This window comes from Lithobates pipiens, unplaced genomic scaffold (genome assembly GCF_037356315.1).
Source record: "Lithobates pipiens isolate NorthernLeopardFrog02 unplaced genomic scaffold, aLitPip1_a1.2 Scaffold_16, whole genome shotgun sequence".
NCBI classification, from domain to species: Eukaryota; Metazoa; Chordata; class Amphibia; order Anura; family Ranidae; genus Lithobates; species Lithobates pipiens.
In genome coordinates this window covers 574,937,957-574,956,254 of record NW_027507748.1, presented here as the reverse complement: position 1 = coordinate 574,956,254, position 18,298 = coordinate 574,937,957, and the positions used below count along the sequence as shown (strand labels likewise).

Sequence of the window (18,298 nt, the reverse complement as noted above, 5' to 3'; positions counted from 1 at the left end):
AGTGAGAATGAATATATTATATGATCTACAGAATTGGATGAGACTGTAATAAACCACGACTGGTTGAAATATATTTAAAGCTTTACTCCAAGCCTAAAAACTCAATTTCTTTTGGGCTACATATTTATATCCCTAGTATGAAAGCACAAAATCTGTTTTTATATTAACTTCCCATATTTATCTGCATATGGAAGGTAGGCAGAGGTCAATCACTGGAGACAAGTGGATAGCAACACTTCATTGGTATGCTACTACCGATTTCACTGTTCATGCAGCATGATGGGGGTGGGGAGTAATCAAACTAGTAGAACTTCTCCAGCCTTCTCCCCCATGGTCACTCTCAGATAAGGAGTACAATTACAATTATTTATGGGAAAAGAGATGCGGAAGTAGTGCCTTGAAAAAGTATTCATACCCCTTGAAATTTTCCACATTTTGTCGTGTTACAACCAAAAACTTAAGTGTATTTTATTGGGATTTTTGTGATAGACCAACACCAAGTGACACATAATTGTGAAGTGGAAGGAAAATGATAAATGGTTTTCCAATTTTTTTTACAAATAGATATATAAAAAGTGTGGGGTGCATTTGTATTCAGCCCCCCCGAGTCAATACTTTGTAGGACCACCTTTTGCTGCAATTACAGCTGCAAGTCTTTTTGGGGACGTCTCTACCAGCTTTGCACATTTTTCCCATTTTTCTTTGCAAAATGGCTCAAGCTCTGTCAGATTGGACGGAGAGCGTTTGTGAACAGCAATTTTCAAGTCTTGCCACAGATTCTCAATTGGATTTAGGTCTTGATTTTGACTGGGCCATTCTAACACATGAATATGCTTTGATCTAAACCATTCCATTGTAGCTCTGGCTGTATGTTTAGGGTTGTTGTCCTGCTGGAAGGTGACCCTCCACCCTAGTCTCAAGTCTTTTGCAGACTAACAGGTTTTCTTATAAGACTGTCCTGTATTTGGCTCCATCCATATTTACATCAACTCTGACCAGCTTCCCTGTCCCTGCTGAAGAAAAGCATCCCCAGAACATGATGCTGCCACCAACGTGTGTTCAGAATGATGTGCAGTGTTTTTCACTACACACAGCGTTTTGCTTTTAGGCCAAAAAGTTCAGTTTTGGTCTCATCTAGCCAGAGCACCTTCTTCCACATGTTTGCTGTGTCCCCACATGGCTTCTCGTAAACTTAAAATGGGACTACTTATGACTTTTTTTCAACAATGGCTTTCTTCTTGCTACTCTTCCATAAAGTCCAGATTTGTGGAGTGCACAACTAATAGTTGTCCTTTGGACAGATTCTCCCACCTGAGCTGTGGATCTCTGCAGATCTCCTCCCGAGTTAGCATCGGTCTCTTGGCTGCTTCTCTGATTAATGCTCTCCTTGCTCAGCTTGTCAATTTAGGTGGATGGCCATGTCTTGGTAGGTTTGCAGTTGTGCCATACACTTTCCATTTTCAGATTATGGATTGAACAGTGCTCCTTGAGATGTTCAAAGCTTGGGATATTTTTTTTATAACTTAGCCCTGCTTTAAACTTCAACACAACTTTATCTCTAACCTGTCTGGTGTGTTCCTTGGCCTTTATGATGCCGTTTGTTCACCAAGGTTCTCTAACAAACGTCTGAGGGCTTCACAGAACAGCTGTATTTATACTGAGGTTAAATTACACACAGGTGGACACTATATACTAATTAGGTGACTTCTGAAGGCAATTGGCCCCACTAGATTTTAGTTAGAAGTATCAGAGTAAGGGGGGCTGACTATAAATGGAAAAAAAATAATGAAATCCATTTATCATTTTCTTTCTACTTCACAACTATGTGCCACTTTGTGTTGGTCTATCACATAAGATCCCAATAAAATACATTGACCTTTTTGGTTGTAACATGACAAAATGTGGAAAATTTCAAGGGGGATCAATACTTTTTCAAGGCACTATATGCACATAAAAGATACTTACAGCTATAGGCTTAAGGTAACCTGTATATATGGTGCCTCAAGCTGAGATCCTCCAATTAGTAATTTTTCCTGCAGTGCTGCTCTTTAACTGGCTCTAAGCAGACCATAAAGTGTATTTTATGAATGCAGTTTTCCATAATGTTCTTTATGTCAGCTTGTTACGTGTCTTTTACACAATAGTGGCAGTCATTATGAAGAAGCAATGCACCCGCAGGGTTTTTTATCTATATTTTGTAGGATGCAACATGGGTAGGGAAAATATCCCAAAACTTCATGGTGGGAAGAAATGGAGGTAGAACTATGGCGGTGAGTCACAAAAATGAATAAGCCTGGGGGTCATTCAGCCCATCAAACTCTACCTTAACGGAAAAAATTTTTTGGGTGGACTTTCACTTGAGATAAATTCAGGCGTACTTTTTACGGTATTGGACCCTGCATCCATAATGAATGCCAAGAACTTTGAATGTTAAATCAGGCCACATACAAGTAACACGCCACAAGAAAAACATGGTGGCGTCCTATATGAATGCACATTTTTTCCCAGGTGAGAAGTATTTTCTGTTACTTCATTATACTAATTATTTAAATGTGAAGCACTGTAGGCTTATGTGAGGGGAACCAAAAGGGTAAATAAAGAAATCAAGACAGCACAGTACAAAATATGCAAAGGTAACTTTTGAGATTCAAGGGAAACTACAATGTCATTTCATTTGGAAAACATTGTAACATTACATTAAAGTTTACCTTTCAGTTATGTTTAGACTAATGTTATGTTCATGTGTATTTGCTGTACCCTACCTCTATGAATGTATAAGCCCCCGTACACACAGTCGGAGATTCCGGCAACCAAATCCATCAGATTAATTCCGACGGATTAATTCCGGAAGAGGTCCGGAAGTGATGTTGCATACACACGGTGGAACTCAGTTGTCGGAAAATCCGATTGTACATAACGTGATGACGTTATTTCGTTACGACGGGACTACATTCAGGCTAGTAGCCAATAGCTTTGGTCTAGGAATTTGATCTGAGCATGCGTGGCACTTTGTCCGTCGGAGTAGGCTACACATGATCGGAGTATGTCCAATCGGAAAATTTTACCGGCAAGTTGGTCCGTCGGATATTCCGACAAAACGGTCCGATAGGAAACATTCCGTCGGAATCTCCGACCGTGTGTACAAGGGCTTAGACATGCAGAGTTGTAGATTTTCCCTCTATTGGCTGTTAGTCAGTATTAAGCAACTTGTCTAATACACTAACTGTTGGGATAAAAGCTTGACCTCAGAAGTGTCCAAAGTAAGACATACCTTCTCAGCAGTAATACTAATTCAAAAGCATTGTGCTTTCAAAGCGTGCTTTTTGCTTCACTAGTTTTAGTATTTCAAAGCCAACTACTTCTCTGAATTAGAAAAAAATAAAAAAAGCAGAGAGGAAAGCTTAGTCATATGACCTGTCAAAATCACATGACCATCTCTTCACAAATCATGGAGCTCTCCCTTTTGCATTAACCACTTAGGGACCGCCCACCGCAAATTTAGTGTGGAAGAGCAACCCCACTATGCGACCCCTCACGTACATGATCCACTATTTCTGTGCTGTCATTCGCTACAACACAAGCCAATCAGTGGGTCCCGGTCCAATGATTTATGGCTGGAACCCGTCAATCGGCTGAGCGAATGACAGAAGAGAGTCCTTTGTAGGTAAACAGCACAGGGCTCTCTACTGCCAGTAGCAATGTGCCGTTTTTTTTCTCTCCCTGCTTTGCAGGCAAACATCTGCACATTACTTAGTAAAAAAACTACATGGTAAACACATTACACATTAGGCACACAATTAACCCCTTTATCACCCTAGATGTTAACCCCTTCCCAGCCAGTGTCATTAGTACAGTGACCGTGCATATTATTAGCACTGATCACTGTTACTGTCACTGGTGATGTCAGTTAGTGTCAAGCTTGTCCGTCGCACTCCCATTATAAGTCGCTGTTTAGTAAAAAATAATATATAATAATTAATATATATACCATAGTTTGTAGGCACTATAACTTTCACGCAAACCAATCAATATAAACTTTCTGGGATTTTCTTTTACCAAAGACATGTAGCAGAATACATTTGACCAAAATTTATGAAGAAATTGGATTTATGACTTTTTTTATTGGATAGGTTTTATAGCAGGAAGTAAAAAATATTTAAATCTAGACTAGAACGAGTGTTTAGTTAACAAAACAGTAATATTGCTATGGTGGCAGGAGGGGACAGCTGACAGTACAGTACTGCCAAAAACATAAGGAAGGGTATAGCTGACAGTACTGTACAGTAATGCCACTACAGTTGAAGGAAATGATAACTGGCAGTAAATCAATGCCACTAGAGTAGTGGTAACATACAGCTAACACTACAGCAATACCGCTAGCACAGCAATTGGGTATAGATGACAGTACAGTAATGCCATTTGAGCAGCAGAAGGGTATATCTGACAGTATGGTAATACCTCTAAAGCAGCAGTAAGGTATAACTGACAGTATATTTATGCCACTATAGTAGTAGCAGGGTATAACTGACAGTACAGTAATGCTGTTATGAGAGCAGCAGGGTATAGGTGACAGTGTGGTAAAGCCACTATAGTAGCAGCAGGGTAAAGCCGACAGTACAGTAATGCCACTAGAAGAGCACAGAGGTAAAACAGCAGAACAAATCACCACCATTACTGGACAAAATGAGCTGAAAAGGAGAATAGAACAAGTTTCAGCAAATCAGAAAGCAGAGAGAGGACTGGGTGGACTGGTGCTGGCAGTAAAGAGTGCTGTAATTATCTGTTCACTGGTCTGCTTTACTTTGCTCATCAATATGCTCCATGCTATACTCTCAGCAAACAGGTTAAGGGTCACTCCAAACAATGTATACATTCGATTAGTAAGCCCCATGCAAATATTATCATCCCTTAAATAACGGCACTATGGCTGTACATTTCAGGTTTATTCAACTTGCTGTAAGGATGGCTGCACAAGGTTAATAACAAGTGTTGTGTGTACTGCACACTGGTAGGGGTTTGATGGGACAGGGAGTGTTGGGTTGGGACTAATCTGCAGCCATTCATGTTGTGCCTGTCTTGTGTGTAATGATACGGTTGTCTTAAAGGAGAAGGCTGCACTGATGTTGCCCAAATAATACCTGTGACTGTGGACACCCAGAGGGCTTCAGTACCCAGCTCTCCTCATCCGGCACATTCCACCAGCACTAATAATGCACTACAAGGTCAGAAAAGACAGAAACGAAAAGGAGTGAAAAGTGGGAGCAGAAAAGAGGAGCCAGGAAACCATGAAAAAAAAGGGATGGGCAAGGACAGGGTGAGGGCACAAAACAAAAACAGACTTACCTAAACGCTGCCAGGTATTCTGCATCACCCATAGGAGGATCCAGACCGCCTGCCCATGCAACATTCACATTAAAACCTTCCCCACTGTCAGCCCCAACCTGAAAGAAAATAAACACAACACATTAAATAGTAGAATAGGCATTTATTTGATAAAATAAAACATGGGGATTAGACTATTATGCCCCCATATTTAACCTTGGTTTCTTTACCTTACAGATAACGAATATCTATTAATCAGATATTTAATCAAAAACTAAAATAAAAAATGTATAGGGTTTATACATGCTGAATTTATATGAAATATAATTCAGATTATGTGGGAGAATGATTCCTTGCATGCGATTTCAACAGTGACAGCGGCCGTTCGGACGAAATGAGTAGGATAGTTACAGCAGTGACATCAACATGCCTGCTGAGGGAGAGGATGCAACGTATACGAAAAGTCTTGTTGTTTCTTTGAGATGTGAGTATAAGTCTAATTTTAATAAATAAACCCACTTTCAATTATTGCACCATGAGCAAACCCCTCCCTTTTACAGGTGGTTCTTTGGAGTAACTTGTTCCGGAATTGTGCTTAAAGGATATCTAAAGGTAAATAATAAAAAAAAAAAAAAGTGTCATACCTCCTCTGTGCAGTTGGTTTTGCAAAGAGTGGCCCTGATCCTCCTCTTCTAGGGTCCCTCAGTGGCGCTCCTGGCTCTCTCCCTTGGGGCACTCGTGTGGGCACACTCCCGTGTCCTGCTGCCTATTGACAGAGACAGCAGGACTCAGCCCCTCGCTGAGCTACCGTGTCATTGGATTTGTTTGACAGCAGTGGGATATAATGGCAGTGCTTCTATAAATCTATCCAATCAGGATACGAGACACCGGCTGGAGATGGTGTGCTCGTTCCCGGCGAGGGAAAGACAGGGCTCAGGTAAGTAAAATGGGGGCACTTGGGGGTTACACTAAAGGAGGTTTTTCACCTTCATGCATAGAATGCATGAAGGTGAAAAACCTTGAGGGTTTACAACCCCTTTAATGTGGGATGGTGATAAAAAGAGTGGTGATATTACTGATTGCCTTAGCTGGTGGACTACAACTGGAATTGAACGGTGTTCCATCCATCCATCCCTAAAGCGCTGTCAGACCTTCTGTTACAGAGATCTATGTTTCCAGTAAGAAGCTTTGATATCTCTTTGGTGGTATGCACGGCGGTGAGAATTGGAGGCACGAAATCACTACAACTGCTGCTAGGTACATGAACAGAGCATGTCCGTTCTACAAAGCTCTACATTCAATTGCTCTCATTACTTATGAACTTTCATGAATGTTTTGGATCACATATTTATTGTTTTATTTATTGCACTTCATTTTATATGAATTTTGTATTACAGTATTATATGTATTTATTTATGTACTTTATAGTTGATGCACATTATTTATTATCTGACAGTGCAACACATTTCTTTTTGTAATTTTTTTTTGTATTATTGTGTGTAGATACAGTGAGTGCTGCTGTCATTTGTTGAGAAAAAAAATCCTTTAGGGACTTCTGTTAATGACACTTTAGCGCAAGATATTCCTCTTTTGTTATATTTCACCAGAGGTGCCTGAAATCAATGAATATATTCAATTTGGCTGCATTACAGATGATGGATTAACTAGAATATCAGAACTGGAGAAGATTACAGTGAAACGCTAGTTACAAAAAAACAAGCTACCACCTAGACCTCCTGATCAATATCCAAACACATAAGCACACACCTCAGACGCATCCTTAGAGAAAAATGGCTGTATCTTGTGAATATGGCCATTGTACTCTGCGGTTCAAATTGGCACATGCATGGCTTTTCAGGAGACAGCCAAATATACTACAGGCTGAAAAATATTGTCCAGAGCAGTCAAGGGTAAGGAACAACAGATATGTATACTTTATATACTAAATATATTTTTCATAGGGGACGGCTTTACAGTATTTATACTGAAGCTTACTGTCTCTCCCTTAAAATGGCAAAATGTTAAAATATCAGGTGGCCACAGAAGTACTTAAAGGATAAGTTCCCCTTTGGAAACATGTTACATGTTCCACCTGTTTGTAGGGTGGAAAACGTAACATGTTCATATTACTGCAGCCTCTCCCCAACCCCCCGTTGTATTTGTGACAATGGGTCAGGGATCTTCTCCCCTGCATTCGCTGTCACAATTTGAAAAATAACAAGGCTGTGCGGGATTCCGCCCGTACGGCTCTGCCATTCATTCACGGAGTTCTGTGAATGAACTATAAGTACCAAAATCCTTTGCGGCTGACAGCTTGTAGTTCTCAATGAACTACTGGGGCACTGGTGAGTGCTCTAGTAGTTCATTCATTCTTCCTGTCATTCAGTAACTGCATGCCCATACAAGGTATGGGCAGACAGCTACACAGACCGTCTGCAGGAGCCTGAGATTGCACCCATGATCTGATGATGCTTTACAGACACCAATAAATAAAGAAATGCACATTTTAGTTTTTACTTGCAAAAACTGTGCATTTACTATTTCTTTTTTTTTTTAGAAAGGTGAACTTATGTTTTAAACAAACTTGGAATTTACTGTATTTCCACCAGCAAGCCCATAAATATGCCAGACCACTCTAGCTTCATAAGGACACAAGTAATAGCAACAGCTAAATTCTAAGATAATTATTACTAAACACCCATTGCTAATTAGGTAAACACAGAGGCAAACCACATATAAAAATAAAGCTAGGAGTCTATACCATATATTTAAACAGATGTGACAGATGTCTAAATGTAAGACTGAGCAGAATGACTCAGTGCTTGAATTTTATTTTATTTTTTACAGAAAACAGCAGCACTTTATCACTTATTTTTTGGGGAAAATGTCAAAAAATAACATTCAAATTTTTAAGCCAGCCACCTAAAATGGTACAGTAACAAGCAGGCTTTTCTATAGATAAAAAGGTTATGACTGCAACGTTCTGGCCTTTGACTCCCCGTGCACTGCAAAGGTTAACAGTGCAGGAGAGGAAACTTGCTCTTGCCGGCTTCAAACGATGAAATGCAAGTGTTCTGTCTATCACTTTTATAAGGTTCTTTTCAAAGGATTTATTTTGGGCAGGAACACTTATTTCCCATCTGCTTTGCATCTTCCCTCCCCCTTTTTTTTTTGGGCAAAAAACCCTTTGTTCCTCAAAATATCAAAGTAATGATGATAAACTGTTTACAATGCAAAATCCTCTCAGGCCCTCATCCCCGGCACCCCTTCTGTAGTAGAGGCTGCATGTAATCAGCTGTGTCAGTCCTAAACTGTTCCTAAGCCATCTGTCTACAATTATAGGAAGATGCTGCAAAAGATCTAATGCAGTGAAAAAAAATATGGCAACTATAAGCCTAATAGGCATCAGTTTGCCTTGGTAACAAATCATCATTGCAGGTAGTGGGCACACGATTTTAAACAGACACCACTAAGTAGAAGATAGATAGATTATTTTGCAGATAAAAAGAAAATTTTTGGCTGCTCTGTGATATATATATATATATATATATATATATATATATATATAAATATATATATATGGCATCGATATCTGCCCAACTTGGAGACTTGGAGTCAAGTGTAGTCTTTTTCCAAAGTAAAGCTATGCCCCCCACCATTCTAAAGCACAGTGGCAGAACCTCCATCTTTAACAGAGGCTCTAATATTGAAATGTTAAATAACGATGACAGGTGTTAGCTTCAGCAGCAAGGCTTGGGCAGATAGAGTTCCTCTTTAAAGCAATATTAAAGTTATTATAAAGTCTTGCTTTTTTATTTTTTTTAAATAACAAACATGTTCTACTTACCTCCTCTTCTCGGATCCCTTGCCGGCACTCCTGGCCCTTTCCCTCCTGCTGCGTGCCCCCACAGCAAGCAGCTTGCTATGGGGTCTCCCGAGCCGCTGCTCTGTGTGTCCATTCAAATGCGGAGCCATGGCTCGGCCCCTTCCCCTTGCTCTCCTCATTGGCGCACTGACTTTGACTGACAGCAGTGGGAGCCAATGGTGACAGCTTCTGTCTCAGCCAATGAGGAAGGAGAGTCCCGGACAGCTGAGACCGTCATGCAACATCACTGGAGAGATGGGGCTCAGGTAAGTATTAGGGGGGCTGCTGCATGCAGAAGGTTTCTGCCTTTGGAACCACTCTAAACCCTAAATCAAAAACATAAAATATTGCAGCTTACCAATCATTAGATGTGGTGGCAAATTTGTTTTCTTTTTTTTTTAGGTCTTTTCCCCTCAGTTTTCACCTGGTGATCTGGCCAGTAACACAGAGAGATAGGGTGTCTACACTTTAAATGAAGGAGCAACAGAAACACCTTTGGACAGCAGAATTGCCAGTCTGGGGTAGGGTTGCCACCTTTTCTTCAAATCAAACCCAAACACTTTAGCGGCGCACAGCATATATTTTTTTTAATAGTATAAACTATAAATATATTTTGCTATTAAATAATATTTCTAATCATATGGCATTAATAACAAGAGTCCCCTTTTACATCAGAGTCCACAGAGTCCCCTTTTACATCTGAATCCACAGAGTTCCCCTTTTACATCTGAATCCACAGAGTTCCCCTTTTACATCGGAATCCACAGAGTTCTCTTTCACTGTAAGGGGGGAATCTACAGACTGTGATGTAAGAGAGAACTCTGGAGACTCTAAAGGATGCTCTGGAAACCCTGATTTAAGGCGGAACACTGAGCACTCTGATGTACGGAGAGGACTGTGCTGTAAGCAGGAACACAATGGCCTCTGTTGTAAAAGGAAACTCTGATGTAAGGGGTGCTCTGAGAACCCTGATTTACCTTAGTGTACTCACTCAGAGGCAGGAGAAAGAAGGGGAGAGACTTCAGTCACAGACAGGGATGGATGGGGAGCTCACCCCTTGGCAGTCAGCACCTCTCATTCAGATGTATCTGAGGCTGCTAAACTTCCAATTTCTGCCCCCCGCTATCCTTTTCTGAAGCACAGAGCTGGGCATTGGAATGTGGGCAGACACAGAGGGGTAGGGGTGGGGGGTGCAGATCGAGCCCTCTCTCCTCTCCCGTCAGTGTGGGGGGTAGGGGATGGGGACATTTTTAGTATTGTTAATGCTGGCTTTGGGCAGTGTGAAAAAAAGTGCAACAGACACTCAACTAGCAAACCTGCTGGGAAGGCATAATCCAGTCTGAATAATGTGTCCAGCTTTCAGGCAGTCTGAAACCCGGATGCATGATTCCAAACCTGAACTGTCCGGGTAAATCCCAGACAGGTGGCAACCTTAGTCTGAGGGGAGGGTAGTGTAAGATTTACTAACAGATGTAGATACACTAAACAAATTAAAGCCTGGGATAACAGGGTTTTACATAAATAAAAGCTGATCACTTTTAAGCACCCCTGTTGGAGGTAAAGATTTTGCCTCAAACCCCTAACTGCTATATCTGCAGGACAGCTTGTTCTGTTGAAAAACAACAAACTTGGCTTCATGTCCACAGGACGTTTGAAATCCTCTTCTGAACGCTGGAATGTTAACCTCAGTACACCCCCCAAATGCCCACAATGCAGGAAAAACATCATTCTCTCTCTCTCTCTCCCACATTGTGAAAGGACAGAAATTTTTCCGATTTGAAAACGACTATAAACGAAAATGCTTATAAAGGCAGATTATCACGTTTAGACGTGTTTACACGCCGTTACAAGCATCTGATGTTTTAAATGCCACTAAATCACTGTCCTGAATGGGAGTTATCTGCTTTCAAAAAAATGCTTCTAGCCTCAACTGCTTCTAAACTACTATAAACCCCTGAGTGTATATAACATTGAGGAGAGTTCAGGGGCTGCTGAAAAAAACGCCCAACTGAACTACAAGACAAAAAAAGACAAAAAAAGAAAACAAACGCAGCCATCACATCCAAGAACTGGTAACCTGCAATATTATAAATGTTTGCTTTTGGGTTTATTACCGCTTTAAATAGTACTTCCGGGGTCAAAAGGCTGCCGAAATAAACAGAAATCAATCACAGGATCATCAACATTACTTCCAGACATCACAAAGATCCTGACCCTGCCAATGTTCTTAGCGTGTAGACATGCTTTAGGCACTCCGCCCACCTGCACCACCCATTCTTAGTAAGCACAATCTGCTCATTCAGAAAAAATAATTAATGGTAGTATTAGCAGTTTGCTGACTGATTTTCCTTTTCTGCCTAGAGCACCATTTTAAATAGGCCTGCCAGTGTGGTTTATTACTGCTGATCGTGGTTAATGATGAAAAGAAGGCTTTGCCAGGCCATTGTCATTATAGAGATGGTCATTACCTCGTTAGCAGCTCCGCTGCCAGGAAAGAAGTTGCCGTCATCATGTCGATGAAGGGAGATGTATAATACATTGGGATCCCTATAAAACACTCGTTGTGTTCCATTGCCATGGTGAACATCCTGGTAATGAAAATGATAACACAATAAATAGTGAATAAGGGCTTTTGTTTAAGAAGGTTTATCTTTAAAAACAAATTACATTGGTCTCATCTTTACTAAAAGATCTTGAAAGCAAAATTACCCACAAATACATTTTATAAAGTAAAGTGATTTTTTTCATTTAAAAGTGCTTTCTAAGAGAATTGAACTATCCTGTCTGTCTAGATTTTCCTCCCATGTAGTAAAACTAAGAAATCCCCAAATATCTCTCTTTTTGTTGTGCATACTTACTGAAAACATTCAAAGCAGAGACAAAAGCTAATTTGAATGTATTTTCCATAATAACCATCATCAAGCTTTTGAACATTTAAAACTAGATCTTATTTGATAGTCTAATGCCGCGTACACACGATCGGAATTCTCGTCGGAAAAGCCTTGGATGGTTTTTCCCACGGAATTCCGCTCAAGCTTGTGTTACCTACACATAGTCACACCAAATTCCAACTGTCAAGAACGCGGTGATGTACAACACTACAACAAGCCGAGAAAATGAAATTTAATGCTTACGAGCATGTGTCAAATTGTATCTGAGCATGCGTAGGAATTTTGCACATCAGAATTGCTGCAGACGATCGGAATTTCCGATCAAAACTTTTTCCATCTGAAAAATTGAGAACATGCTCTCAATCTTTTGCTGGCCGAAATTCCGCAAAAGTCTGATGGAGCCTACACACTGTCGCATTTTATGATGAAAAGCTCTCACAGGTCTTTTGCTGGCCGAATTTCCGATCGTGTGTACACGGCATCAGTCAGCAGAAGAGCCATTATTTCAGAGATGAGCACAGAGGATCTTCACAACAGCATACAGGTAACCATAACTTCAGAAGCCATCTTCAAACATCAGCTGCATTACCTCCAAAGGCATAATGATCAATGCCTTAACAAAACCGCAGCCTAAAAGTCAAAGCTCATCACAAACAAGACAGATATTCGTTGTCAGCTACTGCTCTAATGGACACCATCCCCACCACCACCACCATCTAAACAATGACATCTGCAAACCAGAACAGCACAAGGACTATGACCTCTACTCCTAAACCAGTAGCGATACCACAAATGGATTACGAAATTATGAACCCATGTTGCTTAGGACAGACAAAACAATATGCCCATTCTACAGAAGGATGACTAGGCCTCGGTACAGTGCAAAGAATTGCATAAAAATGCGGGAAACTAAGAGAAAAACGATGACCTATCAGTTGCAAAATAAAAATAAAAAAAGAAAAAAAAAGATGCCTGTCTAATAATAAAATAACATACTATAGGCCTACTTCAATAAAAAGTCCACTAAATCCTAGGTGCTACAAAAAAAAAAAATCTTGACTTTCGCTTACAAAAAACAGCTGAAACGTTGAATTACTTTTCAGAGTGTTGAGTGGCCAGACACCCACGATGGAGTTACAGAAGGTGGAAGAAGGCTTGCAAGTGTGCCTGCACTGTATTCAAATTACTACTTTATAGGATTTTAAGAAAAGGGAAAGGTTATGTTTTAAGTGCACACAGCAACCAAATGCTAAAATAAGACAAAGCAAGGCTGTAACCAATACAAGTCTTTCATAATTGGCGCCAAAAGCAAACCCGTGCTTTACATTTACAGAACTATATACTCTTACTTCTTACTAAACTACTTCCTCTATAGAAGGCTTAGGACTTTCTACTCACCTCCATGCCAGAGTGCTGGTGCTTGGTGATTGGCCCAGCACTACTACATGGAGGCAAGTAGACAGTCAAGCACCAGTACTGTTACAAATAGAACAAATTATAAAGGGTTTCTTTTCTTCACTCCTGGTTCCAAGCCCCTAGAAAATAAGGGGGAAAGACTTTGCCGAGGAAAATAGAGGCCCTGCAAATTGTGATCTCCTTTTAAAAATGCTACTTGTTTTCAAAACAAGGATGTAGCCAGTGAAGTCATAAGACAATTTACGTTTTCTAAATGGAAAGTCAGCAAGCGTAGCCTATGCTTTCCTTTAACAGGTCTCTATAGAAGTTCCTAGATCTCTGGGTACATGTAGGAGACTGTAAACTGCTGGTAAATGAAGAAGCTGCTGAACTCTGCCATCTTCCTCATCTCCATCTAATTCAGAACCAAGAAAAATGCAGGTGGAGCCGATCTTCATAGAAGAGATGTCAATCTCTGTCTGAGACCATGTAAACTAAACACAGTGCTAAGCGAGAAAACTGCACAAAAATGGCAATGTAAATAGAACTTACCCAGTCCACAATAAGGATCTTTCCGACATCTAGTCTCTGTTGCAATTGCTTGGCAGCAATGGCTACGGAGTTGAAAAAACAGAAGCCCCTGAAAAGGCAATAAACCAAATGTAAGGACACACAATAAAGCTAGCTGGAGACATCAGAGTTAGAAGTGCTAACAAATCTCTTAAATGATAATAGAACTCATAAAAAAAATTGATAAACGTTCCATTTACTAAAACTGGAGAGTGCAAAATCTGGTGCATGGTAGCCAATCAGCTTCAAAATTCAGCTTGTTCAATTAAGCTTTGACAAAAAAAAACTAAAAAAAAACAAAAAAAAAACTTGGAAGCCGATTGGTTTCTATGCGGAGCTGCACCAGATTTTGCACTCTCCTGTTCTGGTAAATTAACCTCACTGAGTTACAATCCTCTAATTTCTACAAGCACATTAAGAATTATTGAGCCATAAATGATCTGACTCTGTAGACAGGTAACCCAGAACAAACATCCTATTTTTTTTTTTTTTTACACACACTTTGGAAACTTAAAACAACTCCTGGAAAATTCTTAAATTAAATTATTAAAGTATTAATAATAAAACAGCTTTTTTTGTCTAGAGATGAGAAAACGTTTAATTCCCTTTAGATCCTCCACTACTACTACACTCACTCTCCCCAGGAGTGAATTATCTCTCTGTGTCCAACCATTGCAGGGCTATGGACCCTGCTGTCTTGATGACATCAGGATCAAAGACCACTGGAGTGTGCGGGAGAAGAAACTCGGGGGACTAGTCCAGCTGTAGGGAAAGTCAGTTAAGAAAATCTTTTTTTTGTTCCCCTAGACCAAAATTAGCTATTCACCCTTGCCGCACAGGCACAAGGGATCATTTTTTTAGTACCCCAGAGTCAAGATTTAAAGTGGGAGTAAACTTCCATCTCTGACTTTTACCTATATGTAAGCCTATAATGAATGCTTACCTATAGGTAGTGTAAATATCTCCTAAACATGCACTGTTTAGGAGATATTTACTGTACATTCAGCCAGTGAAATCGCTGGTGCATGCGCTCTGAAGAAAAGGCCACCCAGGCTGTTCCTTCAGAGCCCTGTGCTTTAAACTGCTGTTCTCAAACGCATGCGTGTGAGTGACGTCATTGCAGCTCAGGCCAGTCACACAACTGGAGTCCGCAAACCTGGAAGGAAGATAAGTGAAGATGAGAGCGCCTACAGCGATAACAGCTTGGCGCTAGAAGGACTTCGCTTTAAGGTAAGTTTAACATAATGCGCTTAACCTTGCAGGGTACAAAAAAAAAAGTCCAGCGGTTTACAACCGCCTTAATGTAGTCTTCTACTGAGATACATTGTAAATGTTTCGGCACTAAAATGGATTAGCCTACAAATATTTTCACCAGGTCCACTTGTGTCATAAAACACACCTAAGTTGAAAAAACATAAAACTGCCACTCATTTTGTGCAGTCAACTCCACTGTGTTGGCAGAACCCATTACATCTTCTGAAACCCTAAAAACAGTGCTGCCCTGGGTTGCAAAAGTAACCCTATTTGCTGGGATTGACACAATTCTCCCATTCCTCACTACTATTAAGTGAAGCTAATTATCACAGTGATGGGTCAATTGCAAGTCATGGGAAACACAGGGAACATAAAAAGACAAGATCTATTAGTGCCAGCAGCAGTCTATGTTCAAGAAAGTATACGAAAAAGAACAGACATTTTCAAGGTGCCACCATAAAGATAATAATGTTATGAAAATATAGACTTTTTTTAATTGAAATATACATATATTTGTTTAAAAGCAACAATTGTAGAAAAACAATCAAGAAATATCCATGCAGCTATAATACATATGCAGTAACTTCAGCTCAACATGTTTCGCCAATCACTGGCTTCCTCATAGATTTTTAGAATACTGCAAGAGATAAAAAATTTGATATTTTAATAACATTTTGTTATTTTTATAGTGGCACCTTAAAAATCTTGTTCTTTTTCACATACTTTCTTGAACATATTTGGTGGGATGTGGTGCCTTTGACCCTCAGACACCCAATAATTCAACATCTTGTCTAGCAGTTTACTATGTTTCAATGCCCAAGAAAAGTGTAGTAGCACATGCAACACTTACTAGATAGACTATGAAGGGTTCACTGTATCTGGCATCTAAATACAATTTACAGTGTTATGCTAAATTTACTTCATATACTAGATATGGAGAAAAAGACACCCTGCTGTAAATGGCTCCATCAAACACAGTCAGTTAGTATACCAGCAGTAGAATTATAAAATATTCGTACATAGCAGTTGATGGGTCTGCATGATGTCCTGGGGGCCTCACCAAAGCAAATCCATTCTGCAAGAAAAAGACAGAACTCAATAAGATGACAGCAGGATCACATTTATGAATTCAGCTCTGAGGCTCAGGAAATATAGTCTGCTCCCATGAAACAGACATCGAATTTTATTATAGTGGTCATCCAAACAGGTGCAGCCAATATGTGGGTAAAGGCAGTTATAATATTTACTACACACAAATATTATCCGTATTACCAATGGGGTCCACTGTCTGATATCCATACCACGGCAGGGAAAAAAGATGGTTTTCAGGAGGTCAGAGAGAAGCTCCAGTTACAGTTGCCACAAAAAATACTTTTACACCGCATACCTTTAATTCTTGTGTTACAACTTTAAATGCCAGTTCAATCACGCTTCCGGCAGCCCAGCGAGCAGCATTTGAAGAATGGAGCTCATTCCAGATAGTGTCACTGTCCACCTGCAAGCAAAAGGAGTGTCAAGAAATTAAGTATCTATTATTTTGAAAAATGTAATATTTAAAGAGGAAATAAACTCTGGAAGTTATGCCCAAAAAAAGGTAGGCAGAGGGTAAAGGACTAATCATCAGTATTGCCTGTGGTCTCTCTGCTACTAATCTTTTACCTACTAATGACCTAACATGCATGTTCTGCACTGTTTCTCAGTGTGGAAGCAGCCACCTGGTAGAGGCAGAGCCTTGCTTCCCCATGTCAGATGCTGCAACAAGGTGAACAGTGAGCAGAACATAGTGACATCACCAATTTTGCTCCAAATTTCCTGAGACTGGCAGTTGAGAACACCAGATCCATAGTTGCACAATGCAGATATACAGGTTTGAGATTGCAGGCACAGGAGCAACTAGGAACCTTAAAAAATGGACTTCACCCAAAAAAGGAATTTCCACGGTATTGCGCAAAATTCATGAATCATTTGCAACACTTTTGGTTCTGACATCAACTCGTGCACCAAATTCAGGTAGTTCTAAAATGCGCCCATTTTACATTGTGTCACACTGTGGCGGGTATAAATGAATGAATTTTACACATTCTTCACCACTTTTAGAATGCATGAGAGACACTTTTGTAAAATCAGTTTGAGTTCTGTTAATAGCAGCCAATGACTGCTTAAGGTTATACACCAAAGAGTCATTTGGTTATACACCAAAGAGCCATTTAACACCATTTTAGAAGATAAAACACAATTGTACCATATGCACCACTGGGAGAAATTATGGAATAAAGGAACATCAAATCATAACAGCAAAGATCATATTACAATTGTGTCAAAAAATTCGTTTTTTATCATTCTCTTGTTGACTCAGTTCTTGGTCGACATACTGTGTCATTAGAAATGTATTTTCCAAATGCCAGTTGGTAACCCAACACTAGAGTGACTGACTGTATTACCGGAGGATACTCAGAGCCAGATCTTCAAGTGCTTATGGATAAAGCGCTTAATGATTTTGGGTGAGGCAGCAGCCTGAAAGCCAGTGCCTGCCCGTGCCTCTGATCTCAATTATGGTTTGTTTTTAGGAATAAACGCACTGGAAAGGAATTTATTTTATCTTTTTTTTCTTCTTCTTCTTTCATTTCCCGTGAAACATCTTGTTTTCATCAGAGTCGCGTCAGCGCCAGGGAAATAACAAAGGAGACACGGAAAAACCTGGGGGATTCTGGACTAATCAAAGCCATGTGTGAGGCCTTAACTCAATCATCCCCTGAGGTTTAGCTGGCACAAGGCTCAGCTTTGGGTGAATCACTCACGGGACTCAGTTATGGGGACAAGTCAGTTTATCTGATCAGGGTCCTCGCAGAAGTCAATGCACCTCACCATAGAGTCCATGATGGATAGTGATGAGTTGGAATGCCAATTACACAGATATACTGACAGAATCATATTTAAAGTATAACTAAAGGCAAGATGTTTTTTGAATGTGGATAGATTGGTGAGATTGACACAGTCAACT

General features: G+C 40.1%; 1 protein-coding gene across 10 annotated transcripts in view; it reads right to left on the bottom strand.

Annotated features, from left to right (window-relative positions):
- The window catches only part of HDAC7 (histone deacetylase 7), a 462,267-nt gene that overhangs the window by 15,427 nt on the left and 428,542 nt on the right, over positions 1 to 18,298 (bottom strand). For 9 of the 10 annotated variants that reach the window (XM_077483760.1, XM_077483757.1, XM_077483762.1 and 6 more), the window contains 5 exons: positions 16,685 to 16,792; positions 16,317 to 16,372; positions 14,026 to 14,113; positions 11,656 to 11,775; positions 5,344 to 5,441 (listed from right to left, as the gene is read on the bottom strand). In XM_077483760.1, the coding sequence (XP_077339886.1) occupies positions 5,344 to 5,441; positions 11,656 to 11,775; positions 14,026 to 14,113; positions 16,317 to 16,372; positions 16,685 to 16,792 (470 nt within the window). Of the gene's footprint in view, positions 1 to 5,138; positions 5,216 to 5,343; positions 5,442 to 11,655; positions 11,776 to 14,025; positions 14,114 to 16,316; positions 16,373 to 16,684; positions 16,793 to 18,298 lie in introns of all 10 variants that reach the window. The other variant, XM_077483763.1, reaches the window with a different exon arrangement.